The sequence below is a fragment of the Eptatretus burgeri genome, chromosome 9 (genome assembly GCF_056783735.1).
Source record: "Eptatretus burgeri isolate ZD-2024b chromosome 9, Ebu_testis_v1, whole genome shotgun sequence".
Lineage (NCBI taxonomy): Eukaryota > Metazoa > Chordata > Myxini > Myxiniformes > Myxinidae > Eptatretus > Eptatretus burgeri.
In genome coordinates this window covers 35,293,595-35,306,062 of record NC_140969.1, presented here as the reverse complement: position 1 = coordinate 35,306,062, position 12,468 = coordinate 35,293,595, and the positions used below count along the sequence as shown (strand labels likewise).

At 44.3% G+C, this 12,468-nt stretch overlaps 1 protein-coding gene across 1 annotated transcript in view; it reads left to right on the top strand.

Annotated features, from left to right (window-relative positions):
* The first annotated feature begins 7,791 nt into the window (after positions 1-7,791).
* The window catches only part of LOC147019891 (protein kinase C delta type-like), a 76,349-nt gene continuing 71,672 nt past the window's right edge, over positions 7,792-12,468 (top strand). Inside the window, exons 1-2 of the mRNA XM_085894701.1 lie at positions 7,792-7,870; positions 12,032-12,182. Coding sequence (XP_085750827.1) covers positions 7,864-7,870; positions 12,032-12,182 — 158 coding nt within the window. The 5' untranslated portion in view covers positions 7,792-7,863. The remainder of the gene's footprint in view (positions 7,871-12,031; positions 12,183-12,468) is intronic.

The window sequence follows — 12,468 nt, the reverse complement described above, 5'->3', positions numbered from 1 at the left end:
CATCTTGAAGGCACAAATTGGTACAGTGGAATTGGTACAAAGCCTTCGGGATCCCCACTCTGATGATAGGAGGTAAAACACTGGGTAACCTTCCTGGGTTGGATTGCAGTTGTGTATGTCAGGGTGGTGCTGAGATGTCGTACACCAGACGGTGGTCTCCTTGGGTTCACCTGAGGCAGTCCCGACAGGTGGGTGCCCGGAATGTGCTATCACGAAGAGAGGATGATCACCTGTCTCTGTTATCATCTGAGCTCAAGTGTATGAACATTGGTATTGCAGCACTCTCTGAGGTTCGGAGACCGGATAGTGGGGAGATCATGGCGGGTGGTTACACCTACTCTTGGTCTGGTCACTCTGATGGTTACCTTGCCCAAGGAATTGCTGCAGCTGCGTCCAATGATACTTGAGGTAACACCAGACAACGAGCGTATTATGAGACTAAGGATTCGTCACTCCTTGGGTGTTGTTTCCCTAGTCTCTGTGTACACTCCGACTGAGGCGAATTATCTCACCGTGAAGGATGCATTCTCTGCCACGCTTGAGTCTGTGGTTGATCAGTGCCCCAGGCGAGATACTCTTCTAGTCTAGGGGGATTTCATTGCATCGACTAGAACTGATAGGGATGTTTTATGAGATGTGTGTTTGTCCCCATGGGTCTGGAACTGGGAACCTGAATACCACTATGTTCCTTGACTTTGCAAGAAGTCATGGACTGAGGGTGGCTGGTTCATGGTTTCAGCGCCCACAAGCTCATCGCTGGACTTGGTATTACAATGCTGGTGGTGAGGCAAAGGAAATTGACCATGTCCTCATTGATGGTCGCTGGAGGATGATCCAGAACTTCAGGGTCTAGCGGAGTACTCAGTTCCTCAATACTGACCACCAGCTTGTTGTAGCAACTCTGAAGTTGCAGCTTGAATCTAGGAGAATGGTACCATCCCAGCCTCGGCTGGATGTTGGCAAGCTCAAAGATGAGAGGATAGCTGAGGATTTGGCGAACAGGCCGAGTGGGGATTTTTTTTTGGGGGGGGGTGGGGTGGTTTGGGTTCTTTGGGAAATCCTGCAGAGTTGTGGAGTGCTTCTCGGACCATCATCCTTGATGTTGCCAGAACTCACCCGAGGGTTAAGAATAATTTTGTCTCTCAAGGGACACTGGATTCCATTGACCAGAGGCACAGGGCCAGGCTTCATTGCAGAGCTGAGCTGTTCAGGGAGATGAGGTGTAAAACTGTACGTGTGCCGAGGGTGGACAAGGAGGCTTATGTGTGAGGAATCTGTAAGGGAATAGAGCATTGGTCCTCAACCTGCGGCCCGCGGAGCCCTATACTGCGGCCCGTGAGGACTTTCCAATCAAAACACATTTCCATGTAGAAATTTTAAAGGGGTACACAATGCCACTACCGGCCGGCGCCGTGACCTGAAAAGCCTTGCACAATGCCGCTACCGGCCACTGCCACTTACCGCCGGGAGGAATCAAATCAATTTGCATCAATAAAATGCATCAATGAAACTCAATAAAATGAATCAATTTTTTTCTGGCTCCCAACATCCTTGGGAGTAGTGAATGCGGCCCGTGGGATCAAAAGGTTGGGGACCACTGGAATAGAGCATCACTTGTGGTCAAGTGATTCTCGTCCTGCTTACAGGGGAATTCATGAATTGCGTTCCTCCAAGCTTGTCCCTCGGTGAACTGCGGTGAGAGCAGAGGGTGGTGGGCTCTTGACAGAAGAGTCCAAAGTGAAGGCCCGCTGGGTGGGTTACTTTGAGTGGCTGTACCAGGCTGATCCACCAGCTGTTAAGTTGGATCTCAGGGGTGTTACAATCCCTATTGCTGACCCTCCAATCAACTGTGGTCTACCTTCATTTGTGGAAACACTGGCTGTGGTGAACCGGTTGAAATGAAAGTGAACTGGTTGAATGAACCGAGTAAAGCTCCTGGGATCTGTGGCATCCATGCTGAATGTGTCAAGGCTGGTGAAAATGCTGTACTTATGTCGTTGCATGCAGTTCTTTGCTCTGCCGAGAACACAGGCATCATCCCAACTGACTGGAAGAGGGGCCTTGTTGTCCCTCTCTCTGGAAAAGGAAGGGTGATCGCCAGGACTGCAACAACTTCTGAGGGGTGACGTTGCTCTCAGTGCCGGGCAAGGTCTTTGCTCGGATAATTCTTGATAGGGTTCGCCACCATCTGCTTGAGCACCAGCGTCCAGAACAGTCAGGCTTTACACCAAAGAGGTCAATGATTGACCGTATCCTTGCTCTTCGGATCCTCACCGAACGCAGACGAGAGTTTCGGCAGGGGCTGCTTGCAGCCTTTGTTGATCTTTGCAAAGCATTCAATTCAGTGAATCGGGATGCCCTCTGGAGGATTCTTGGTCTTCGTGGGGTGCCACCAAAACTGATCGATCTGATGTCTGAACGAAACTCTGATACTGAGAGTGCTGTGAGATGTGGTGGTACCATCTCTGACTTATTTCCAGTTGTTACTATAGTTCATCAGGGGGTGCGTATTGGCCCCCACACTTTTTAGCGCTCAGATAGACTGGATTCTGGGGAGGATGTCGGAGAGATCAAGCTGCGGTGCATCGTTTGGGAATGTCAAGATTTCTGACCTTGATTTCACAGATGATGTAGTCATCTTTGTGGAGACTCTGCACATCCTTTTGGGGTCCTCGAGGTGCTGAATGAGGAGTCGGAGCCACTGGAATTATTGTTTCCTGGGTCAAAATTAAGATCCAGGATTTCAATGACATATTGGATCCATCCATCCATCAGGACCATACTCTGTGCAGAGCATTGGTGCTGCCCAGTCTCCTTGGCTAATGGGCACAATCCTGAACAGATCACCACTCCGATATGGGATACCAGCAAGCTGTGACTCATTTTGCCGACCTCAGAAGGATGACAGGCAGAGTCAACCCCACCTGGCATTAATTCAACAGCTCAGTGTGATTTGCACTCAGGATCCTGTGATCCCAAGCCCACCACCCTAACCATTAAGCCAACACCAGGTATGATATCTTGGATGCTGCTATCTTATCTGTAGCTGTTTGTGGTGAGGAACTTGAGGTCTCAGAGAGATTCACTTACCTTGGCAGTGATATTCATGTCTCTGCTGGCTGTGAAACAGAGGTAAACAGATGTCAGGGTCGGGCCTGGGGAGTCATGGATTCACTGGATCATGGGGTGTGTCGCTGCCAGTATCTGTGCGGGAGGAAAAAAGTCCGAGTCTTCAGGTCCTTGCTGCTTCCAGGCTTGCTCTACGGATGTGAGACTTGGACTCTGACCAGGGATCTGAGACGGCGACTTCATTCCTTTGGTACCAGGTCTCTTTCCCAAATCCTTGGCTATTGCTGGTCAGATTTTGTGTCCAACGAGTGGTTGCTGAGAGAGACTCAAATGAGATTCGTTTCCTGCATAGTCCGTGAGCGTCAGTTGCGGCTGTATGGACATGTGGCTCGTTTTCCTGATGCTGATCATGCTTACCAGATTCCCTCAGTGAGAGAGTCTTATGAGTGGAGGAGGGGCCGACCACATTCTTCGTGGTTGCAGCAGGTTGATAAGCATCTCAAGGAGATGGGGATGTGCCAGTCATCTGCCTGGGAGATGGCCAGACTGAGGCCCCTAGAGTACCGGCGGAAAGTGGACACAGTGCCACACTACTCCACTGCATGCTCCCATACCTGACCTGACCTGTATCTGTGTGCGCTCCATCATTCTCCTTGCACTACTGAATTCATCGCCAGGTCCTCTTGGACATCTTGTGTACCATTTGTGGAGACACCGGTGCAAAAGAGGCCATGAATGCAGTGCACAATTCTTCAATCATCCGATGCCTTTTGTCGACACTTTCTCCTTGAAAAATGCCACAAGTTGTCTGGAGTTGTTGGATCTGGACTACATAGTGGCCATGGAGGAGGAGCTGGTGTTGTTTGTGATCCAGGTCCAATCCATTGTGGGTTACTAACCGATGGTTGTTTGTCAATGCTCTCTCCTTTTAAATACTGAGTGTCAAGCAAGGAAGCAGCACGTACCATTTTTGAAGTCTTTGGTACGACTCAACCGAGGGTCAGGTTCGAACCGCCGATCTCCCAAACTCAGAGTGGATGTTCAAATCGTTACGCTACTCTGTGTTGATATGTGATGTTAGCTGACGTCCAAGTCGGCAGAAGGTCTCTCTCCATCGAGTGCAGCCTGTAGCTGCTGGTTGCATCATCGGTTGGGACACAGCAATGCCGCTGATGCAGTGTCCCCCTTTCCAGTACACTGGTACTCATTTTGCCAACTGTGATGATGGATTCCATGACCTTGCTGATGATTGGAAGTAAGCTGATGGACCTGCAGTTGAGGGGATCCGTTTTTGCACCTCCACTGACGAAGTCGCCGGTGGCATGATGTTTTCGGGTTGTCCGTCCGTCCGTCTGTCCATGCTAATTTGAAATGGATGAACAGATCGAGGTGAAACTATACAGGTATGATTGCCTATCCATGAGGAATAAAAAGCTCTCTACCTGTGACATCATAGGTCACATGGTTTGCAGCGATGATTTTTGTTGAAGAATAAAACTGTTTTCTCTGCAAACGCTTTTCTGATTGACACGATATTTTCAAAGGTGCAACTACTCATGTCGTATGTTTTAATCAGTATGACGTCATAGGTCAAGTGGTGTGGCAGCCATGTTGGAAAAAAAGGAAAAACTCTGGACGTCTGTATCTCTGAAACCTCTCCATGGGAAAAAATTTAAACTTGGCACATGTGAAATACTCCCCCATTGGAAAAAAGTGATTTTTTGATGATGTCAAAGGTGGATTCGTTATGACGTCATAATTGCATACATATAATGCTTTATCAAATCAGTATGGGAATTTTTGAGGGTCATCTTGGGATAAAATGGACCATAGAAAAAAAAAATATGATGTCATCGGTCACGTGATTCGACGGCCATATTGTTTAAAAAAAAACTTCCAAAATCTTCTTCTCTGAAGTGGCTGAACAGAGCGAGGCGAAACTTTACAGGTATGATCGCCGATCCATGAGGAACAAAAAGTTCTCCACCTGTGACATCATCGGTAACATGGTTTGGCAGCTATGATTTTCTTTGAAGAATAAAACTTTAAAATCTTCTCCTCCAGAACGGTTTGACAGATTTAAGGGAAACTTCACCCACATATTACCCAAGCCTTGGGGATACCAGAGTTTTCACGAATAATTAATAGGTCACATGGTCTTGCAACCATATTGGATTGAACAAAAATCTTTTAAAATTTTTTTCTCTTAAACGGCTTCATCAATCGACGTGAAAAGTCACAATTATGATCAAGTAGTCATGGGGAATATATGTTTTAAATTTCAATCTGACCATATACATGGAATGGCAGCCAGAATTAATTAATATTTTGAATCTGGGTTCAGGAATTTAAATCAAACTTAGTACAAGTATGTATAATGATGTTCAAACCGAGGCTACACAGCTTATATGTGAGTGTGCATACCTCTTGGCCATCCTGTCAGCTCCCACAATGGCGTTAAGAAGCACCCAGACCAGATATGGTGTCTCCCTCTGGAAGGTCTGCCTGAATGTTGGGAATGTGGTATTGTCCTTCCAATTGCAGATGTTCATTAAATAAATCACCAAGCCTACCATGTTCACACGAGGTAATCCCACAAGGTTTAAAGCCCACTCACTGACAAGAATGACGGGAAGGTTGGGTAGAACCCGCCGTCCACACCCCAATCACAGACATTACACAGGCCCACATCATCAAGAGTTTTTGCAATATGGGCTGCAAGATATCAACTTTTACAGTGAATTGATCAGAAAATTCTTCAATTCTTTCATTGTGCAGAGGCACACCCCTTTCTCTCAGGAACCTTTCCAAGTATTTTCAGCTTCTTTTAGAAACTTTGTGAGCCATTTTAGGTCACAATCCTTATCTGGCACGCACGATATATGTTCCCTGCCCCGATTAGCGTTTTTGCTCAGGGTTTCTGCGCATGTGCACCAAGCATTCTGAGGATTATGTCATTTTGAAAGTTGAGTATTACCAAAGAATATTTGCGGATCGTGAAAACATACCTCTCCCTGAGAAACAAAATCAAAGCCATAAACAAACTCTAAGTACCAGTGTTCCATTGCAGTTGTGGAATAATAAACTAGTCAGAATTGGAAATCAACAAACTAGACATCAAAACAAGGAAACTTCTCACCATCCACAAAAATCAGTGCATCCCGAGAATGTACCTGCCGAGACGGGAAAGAGGCAGCAGTCTGATGGAACTCAACCAAGTGCACAGTATGACAGCTGCAGGATTGACTGAGTATGTGAAAAGTCCAACAGCAGATCAAACACCAGACTACCAGATCAAATTTATACGCAAACATGAAGACAGCAAGCCAGAAAAGGTATCCCTAGCCCACCTCGCGAAAAATTTCAAAACACAGGTGCAAATAGAATATGTCGCACAGGAAACCGAAACAACAACGAATACAATCCTAACAATTAAAAAAAGACAAAATAAAAATTTAAAGCGAAATATCAACAGATATACACTAACAACTGGGAGAATGATAATAATAGAGCAGAGATATACATAAAAAAAGAGTTGGACAGAATGGGCTCAGACAAAGAAGGCTCATTGGAATAGCTAAGAAGAGGTCAGCTCAATTGGGAAGGAGAACAAATCATAACAAGAATAAACATAAGGAATTCAAGAGGGTACCAGCCTGTAAGGTTTGGTACCTCAATAAATGCCCAAGACCAAGGACACTACCAATGGTTTTGAGAAAATGGTGAGAGTGAGTCAATCGGAAAGGTGTAGGTTTTCCAAGGTAGAAACAGGAAGCACGAGTCAGTCCTTATCGGGATGTAAAAAACTCATGTCAGAACCGCTGTACACACAAAGGCACAACAAGGTATGTGGAGTCATGGAAATATGAACCAAAACCAATCAATGAAAACAAGGACGTAATGCTCACATATGACCTAATGATCCCATCGAGCGTGAACATAGAAAACCAAGCACTGCGACAGGATATAGGAATTAGGTTAAAAAAAGAAAAGAAAGGATAGCATTGCTAATTGAGGTGTCCCCAGTAATTTTGGACGAAACAACGCAGAAATCAAGAAAATGACCAAATACTAGGATCTCAAAAATTAAGTGAAAAGATCTTGGAAGCTGAAGAATGCCAAAATTGTACCAGTGGTAATTAGACAAACGGGAATGATAAAGAAGAACATTACAAAGATCCCACAAACCATCCTGGGAATATCACTTCAAACAAACTGCAGTTGGAGGCTGTCTGGTGCTCAGTGATGATCCTGAAAAGAGCCCTTGGAACAGAATTTCAAGAACAAGGAAACTTCACAGCTTGGTCTATGAATTGCGATCCCTTACCAAAATGGAGATGGATACTATTTCCTCTGTGCTGTGGCTCTTTTGTCAGGACATGTTTTTCCAACTTGACTTCATCTGTCAGTTGTTGTGCGAATGTTGCATTTCTTTACAACTCCTTATAACTTGTGGATGTATTCATCACGACAGTGATGGGACACAATGGCATTTTATGAGACAGAATGGCCTCAGAAGAAGAACAACAAAAATCCTGCGATGAATGGAATATATATATATATATATATATATATATATATATATATATATATATATATATATATATATATATATATATATATATGTATATGTTGTACACACACACAAACATACCACATGCACACACAAACAACACACGTTACCTGTGTACCTTCCTTTCTTTCTTGCCATTGCCATCACAATGTGAAAGCAGGAAGGAAGCAGCAGGTTCTGCAAATTGCACACCATTACACCGCTTACCAGCTACGGACAACATGGCATGTGAGTGAATGAAATATTTTGGAGTACTTTACAGTTCAATCTTTACCTTGGTAAATAACGTGTGTGTGTGTGTGTGTGTGTGTGTGTGTGTGTGTGTGTGTGTGTGTGTGTGTGTGTGTGTGTGTGTGTGTGTGTGTGTGTTCATCAGTGAATCTTTGGCCTCAGCACAATAAACAAAAGGTAAAAATAAAAAAGGGTGAATTTTTAGTATAAATGCCAAAATTGTATAAAATTCAGCAGATAACACTCGTTTATTGGGTTAAAATTGTGTCAGGTCAAAGATTTACTTTTCACCCCTCATATTTACAAAGCAAGGCAATAAAGTTCCATGAATACATGAAATGAAACATTTTGTTTTACAGTGGAAACACTGTCTTGTCCACTTCAAAGTTTGCAGCTTGGAGGAAACACAATGAACCAAACGTTCCTCGAGACGCTGTAAACTTTGTTGTTGAGGGAAAGCCTCCAATTTGTTCAAAATATGTCGGATCATGGTGGAGTGAGGTGCTAGACAGCTAGGGTGTAAAGACAATGCACTATCAGTGGGGCAGTGGTACAACAAGCAACACAATGGACGAACAGAAAAGGAGAACAGAAGGAAGACAATGCAGGCACCTGCGAGTCAGAGGATTGGGTTGGGGGGTTTATGGGGTTTAGTGGTCAAATGGATTTTTCTGAGTTTCACAAGTGGAAATTACTGGATATCGCATTGATCCTGGACGGACGAGGGATGGTCAGAGGGATGAATGAGCAAACGAAGCAAGACGTGAAAAGAGGTGGTTGGTCTTCTTACCGCTGCACCGAAGGTGGATGGAGGTTGTTTTCATTCCTGTCTATTTGTTTGTCTGTTTTTGTGTTTGTCTGTCTATGAGCAGGATGTCTCAAAAGGTTATGGACGGATTCAGATGAAACTTGGTGGACAGGTTGGGTGTGTCACAAGGACAAATTGATTAGATTTTGGAGAAGATCCAGATCCGGATACGAGGATTTCTTAAAGTGATTCTTCACCATTGAGAGGCAGGGCCAAAATGATAAATAGCACAATATCTCAAAAAGTTGTGTATGGATTATGACAAAACTAGGTGGATGAGTTGGGTAGGTGACAAGAAAAAGCCGATTCGATTTTGGTTCAGGTCCAAATCCAGATCTGACCCATCAGTGGGATACAAAATGTAAACTGTTCAGTCTGGCAGAGGTGTGCTCTCAATTGAATGCCATTCTAGTTTTGTCTGCAAGCTGTAGCACAAGGATGCAGAGTACAATCATTGACTGAGGGTGTGGCTGTGTCGCTGATGCATCCTTTCTGAACTCTGTAGGTTAGGGCATGAATTTTGGAATTTGGCCAGGGTGCCTCTCGGGTGCCGGCAAGAGATCGCCTATTCTTCACAAAAGACACTGTAGGATACTTTGTCGAGGCTCGTATGAAGCTAACACACAATGCACACAAAGGGGGGCATGAGACAAGAGGGGCAGGAGTGGGAAGGACAAAACAGTGGGGAACAGAGACATTAGGAGATCTGTGGAAGGGGGAGGGATGGGATGGGGAACATGGGGTATACAAGATGGACATTCAGGAAGGAAAGCAGGTAATTTGAAGGAAGTGGGTTTGGGGTGGATTAATGGGGGTATAAAAGATCGAGGATTTGGATGGGGGATGATAAGAGGTGGTGGTGAACAGCTGTTTTGAAGTCCTGGAGGGAAGAATGGGATTGAACAGAGTGAGGGAGTTTATTCCAAAAGCAGGAAAAAAGAGGAATGAAAGAGTGAAGGTGAGTAGTGATTCATGATTTTGGTAGTTTTACCAGGAGGGGATTGTTGGCGGACCTTGAGCGCCCTGTGGAAATATGGTGGGGACAAATCGCAGACAGAGTGGGGGGGGCGAGAACAGAGAGGAGATGGTAGAAGACAGAAAGACCACCGACCTGCCTGCGGTGAGAGAGTGAGAGGCCCAAAGACTCAGCCTCATCGTGAGAGATAAGCTTAACCTCCACCAGCCTCTACCTTAAACTTAACCTCCATCAACAAATAGTGGCAGACAGGTCACCCAGTTTAACATCCATCCGAGAGATGGCACATACATTGATTGATGCCTCGCCTGCCTGCGAGACACCGGGATGACAGTTTGCGGCTGGGCTGAGATCCTAACCCACGAGCGTGCGTACCTCTAAGTTATCATGCCAGCCCAGATGTGGTTAAAAACAAACAAAACAAAGAGGTCATCGATCCGTGCCTGCAATGAAAGAGGAGCAGGCATTGTGCTTCTGCTTCTTTGTGAGTTATCTCAATGATGTTGGAAAATTTGGATTACACAGCATCAAAGAGAAACAGGTGTTAAGCAGGTGAATGAGCCCAAATGGAGAGCAGTAATTCATTGAACATTGGATAAATGTATTTGATCTGCTCAAACATGGTATGTGAAATTGGGAAAATTGTTGATGTCATGGACAGTGAATGTAAAAATGGTAAATGAGGGGAAAAGAGGAAGTAAGAGTGAATTGGAGGCTGAGCATAGAGTGAAGATAAGACCTGTTTATTGTCAGTCATTTGTGGTAGTGCAAAGGACACCTGGAGACGAGAGATTATGTGTTGAACCATCACTGACAATCCTCCAACCTTGATAAAGTTCTTTTTTCACTTTCTCACTCATATTATCGAATGCCTGTTCATCATAGCTATGAATCACTGGGTATATTGCATTGCTTACAAACACCCAGAGACCGCAACGTTTGTGGCTTTATTTCATTTCCACACATGCCATAACCTCCAGAATCTCTTAATCCGAGCTGAATTACAAAATTTTAACTCCGGAATTGAACTTTCAGCATTTCCGACTCCTGAAAAAAAAGTGTTTATTTGCCCATTTTGGACATTGCTTGACATTCCAGGCCTTTCCAGGTGCATGGTGCTTATATGACTGATGTGATCGCTAATCGCTTGCCAAGCCAGCCGTTCTTTATCAACCATTTCATTAGAGTGCTTGCTTGGAGCTTCACTGCATTGCTAAAACATGCTTTGACACATCCTACCATCCCACATAGAAACTAAACACTTATGCTTGACATTTATGAATGAAATAACGAGTCTATATTCCTCCTGATACCCATATGGCCCCCAACAAAACAACACTTATTGCGCCACTCCCAAGAAAAGTTTTCTTATTTTGAGGTTTTGTTTCTTAAAATAAAATTATTTTTGGCAGTGCTACTCTACAACTAGTATCGGAGCACCAACACTGCAAGCTGGTTTACAGCTATGGTTGTGTTTCTTGGGGGTGAGATAAGTTTGCATAATTGACCGTGTTCTTCACAGGGGTTCCTTGGCAATGTAGTTATGCATTTGTTTGCAGAAAATTTGGCTCACCTTTAATTACGCCTTGGTGTTTGTGAGCTGCTTCCCTTTCTCGTTCTTTCGGTCGACTCTTTTCCTTCTCGTTTTTGTTGCTTTGCCTTCTTTGAACATGCATTTGGTGCATTGACTGTATCTCATCCGAATTCCATTTGATGTATTGGGAGTAATGTTTTACCAACAGTAGCTGTTCCGTTACTTTTTAATCATTTGACTCAAAAATTATTTATGTCGTCCATTTATCGGAGTTATGTGACTTTGTTTTGTCCCTTTGTATTTTCTCCTGCTGGAGGTTAGATTGCGTCCACGTGATGGAGAGCTTTCTGCTAGCATTTGTTGCTAGCAGACATTAAGGATTCCAGAGTGCCATTTGCAAAATTCGCATGGCACCCTCCCTATTTAAACTTGGAATTTCTGCCGGAACCTACAGGGGAAAACTGCATCAGTTGCACAGCGTTACAAACAGACATGATGCAAACAGTAGTAATGTGCCACGTATGAATGAATGAATGATCAATCAGTTTCTTTTTAATGTGATCCGTCAACATTATGAGCAACATACAAAGGCGAATGATTCAGACATTAGTTGGTCTCTGTCTTTGCTTTGTGGTTTTAAAATAATTTAATGTTGATTGGCTGAAATCACACACACACACACACACACACACACACACACACACACACACACACACACACACACACACACACACACACACACACTTCTCCCTTTGGGGTGAGCACAGGTACACTGTAAATACTTTCCTTCTACTCTTGCAACAAAACTTGGACCTCTTCTCTCTTGATTGTTTTTGATAGTTGAAGGTGCTGTGCTCGAAGTCTTGGGGCGGCTGGACCATCGGAGAGGTGCTGTGAAGCAACCCAAGCTCTTTGTCATCAATGGGCACAAGTTCCTCGTTAAATTTTTCCTTCAACCGACCTTTTGCTCAGTCTGCCAGGAGTTTGTATGGTGGGTCATGTATCTCGATCCTACTAAAACAGGCTTCAACTAGAACGGCACTCGGTAAAGCGCATACATACCTCTGCCAAGCTGAAGTGTTTACGTTTTGTTTGTATCCCACTCATAGTCCGGATCTGCAACCAGACCAAAACCAAAATCGAATCGGCTTGTTCTTGTCACCTACTCAACTTATTCACCATGTTTTATCAGAACACGTCCACAACTTTTTGGCCCCATCTCTCAATGGTGAAGAATTACTTAAAAATAAAAATAAAAAAAATCACATCTGGATCTG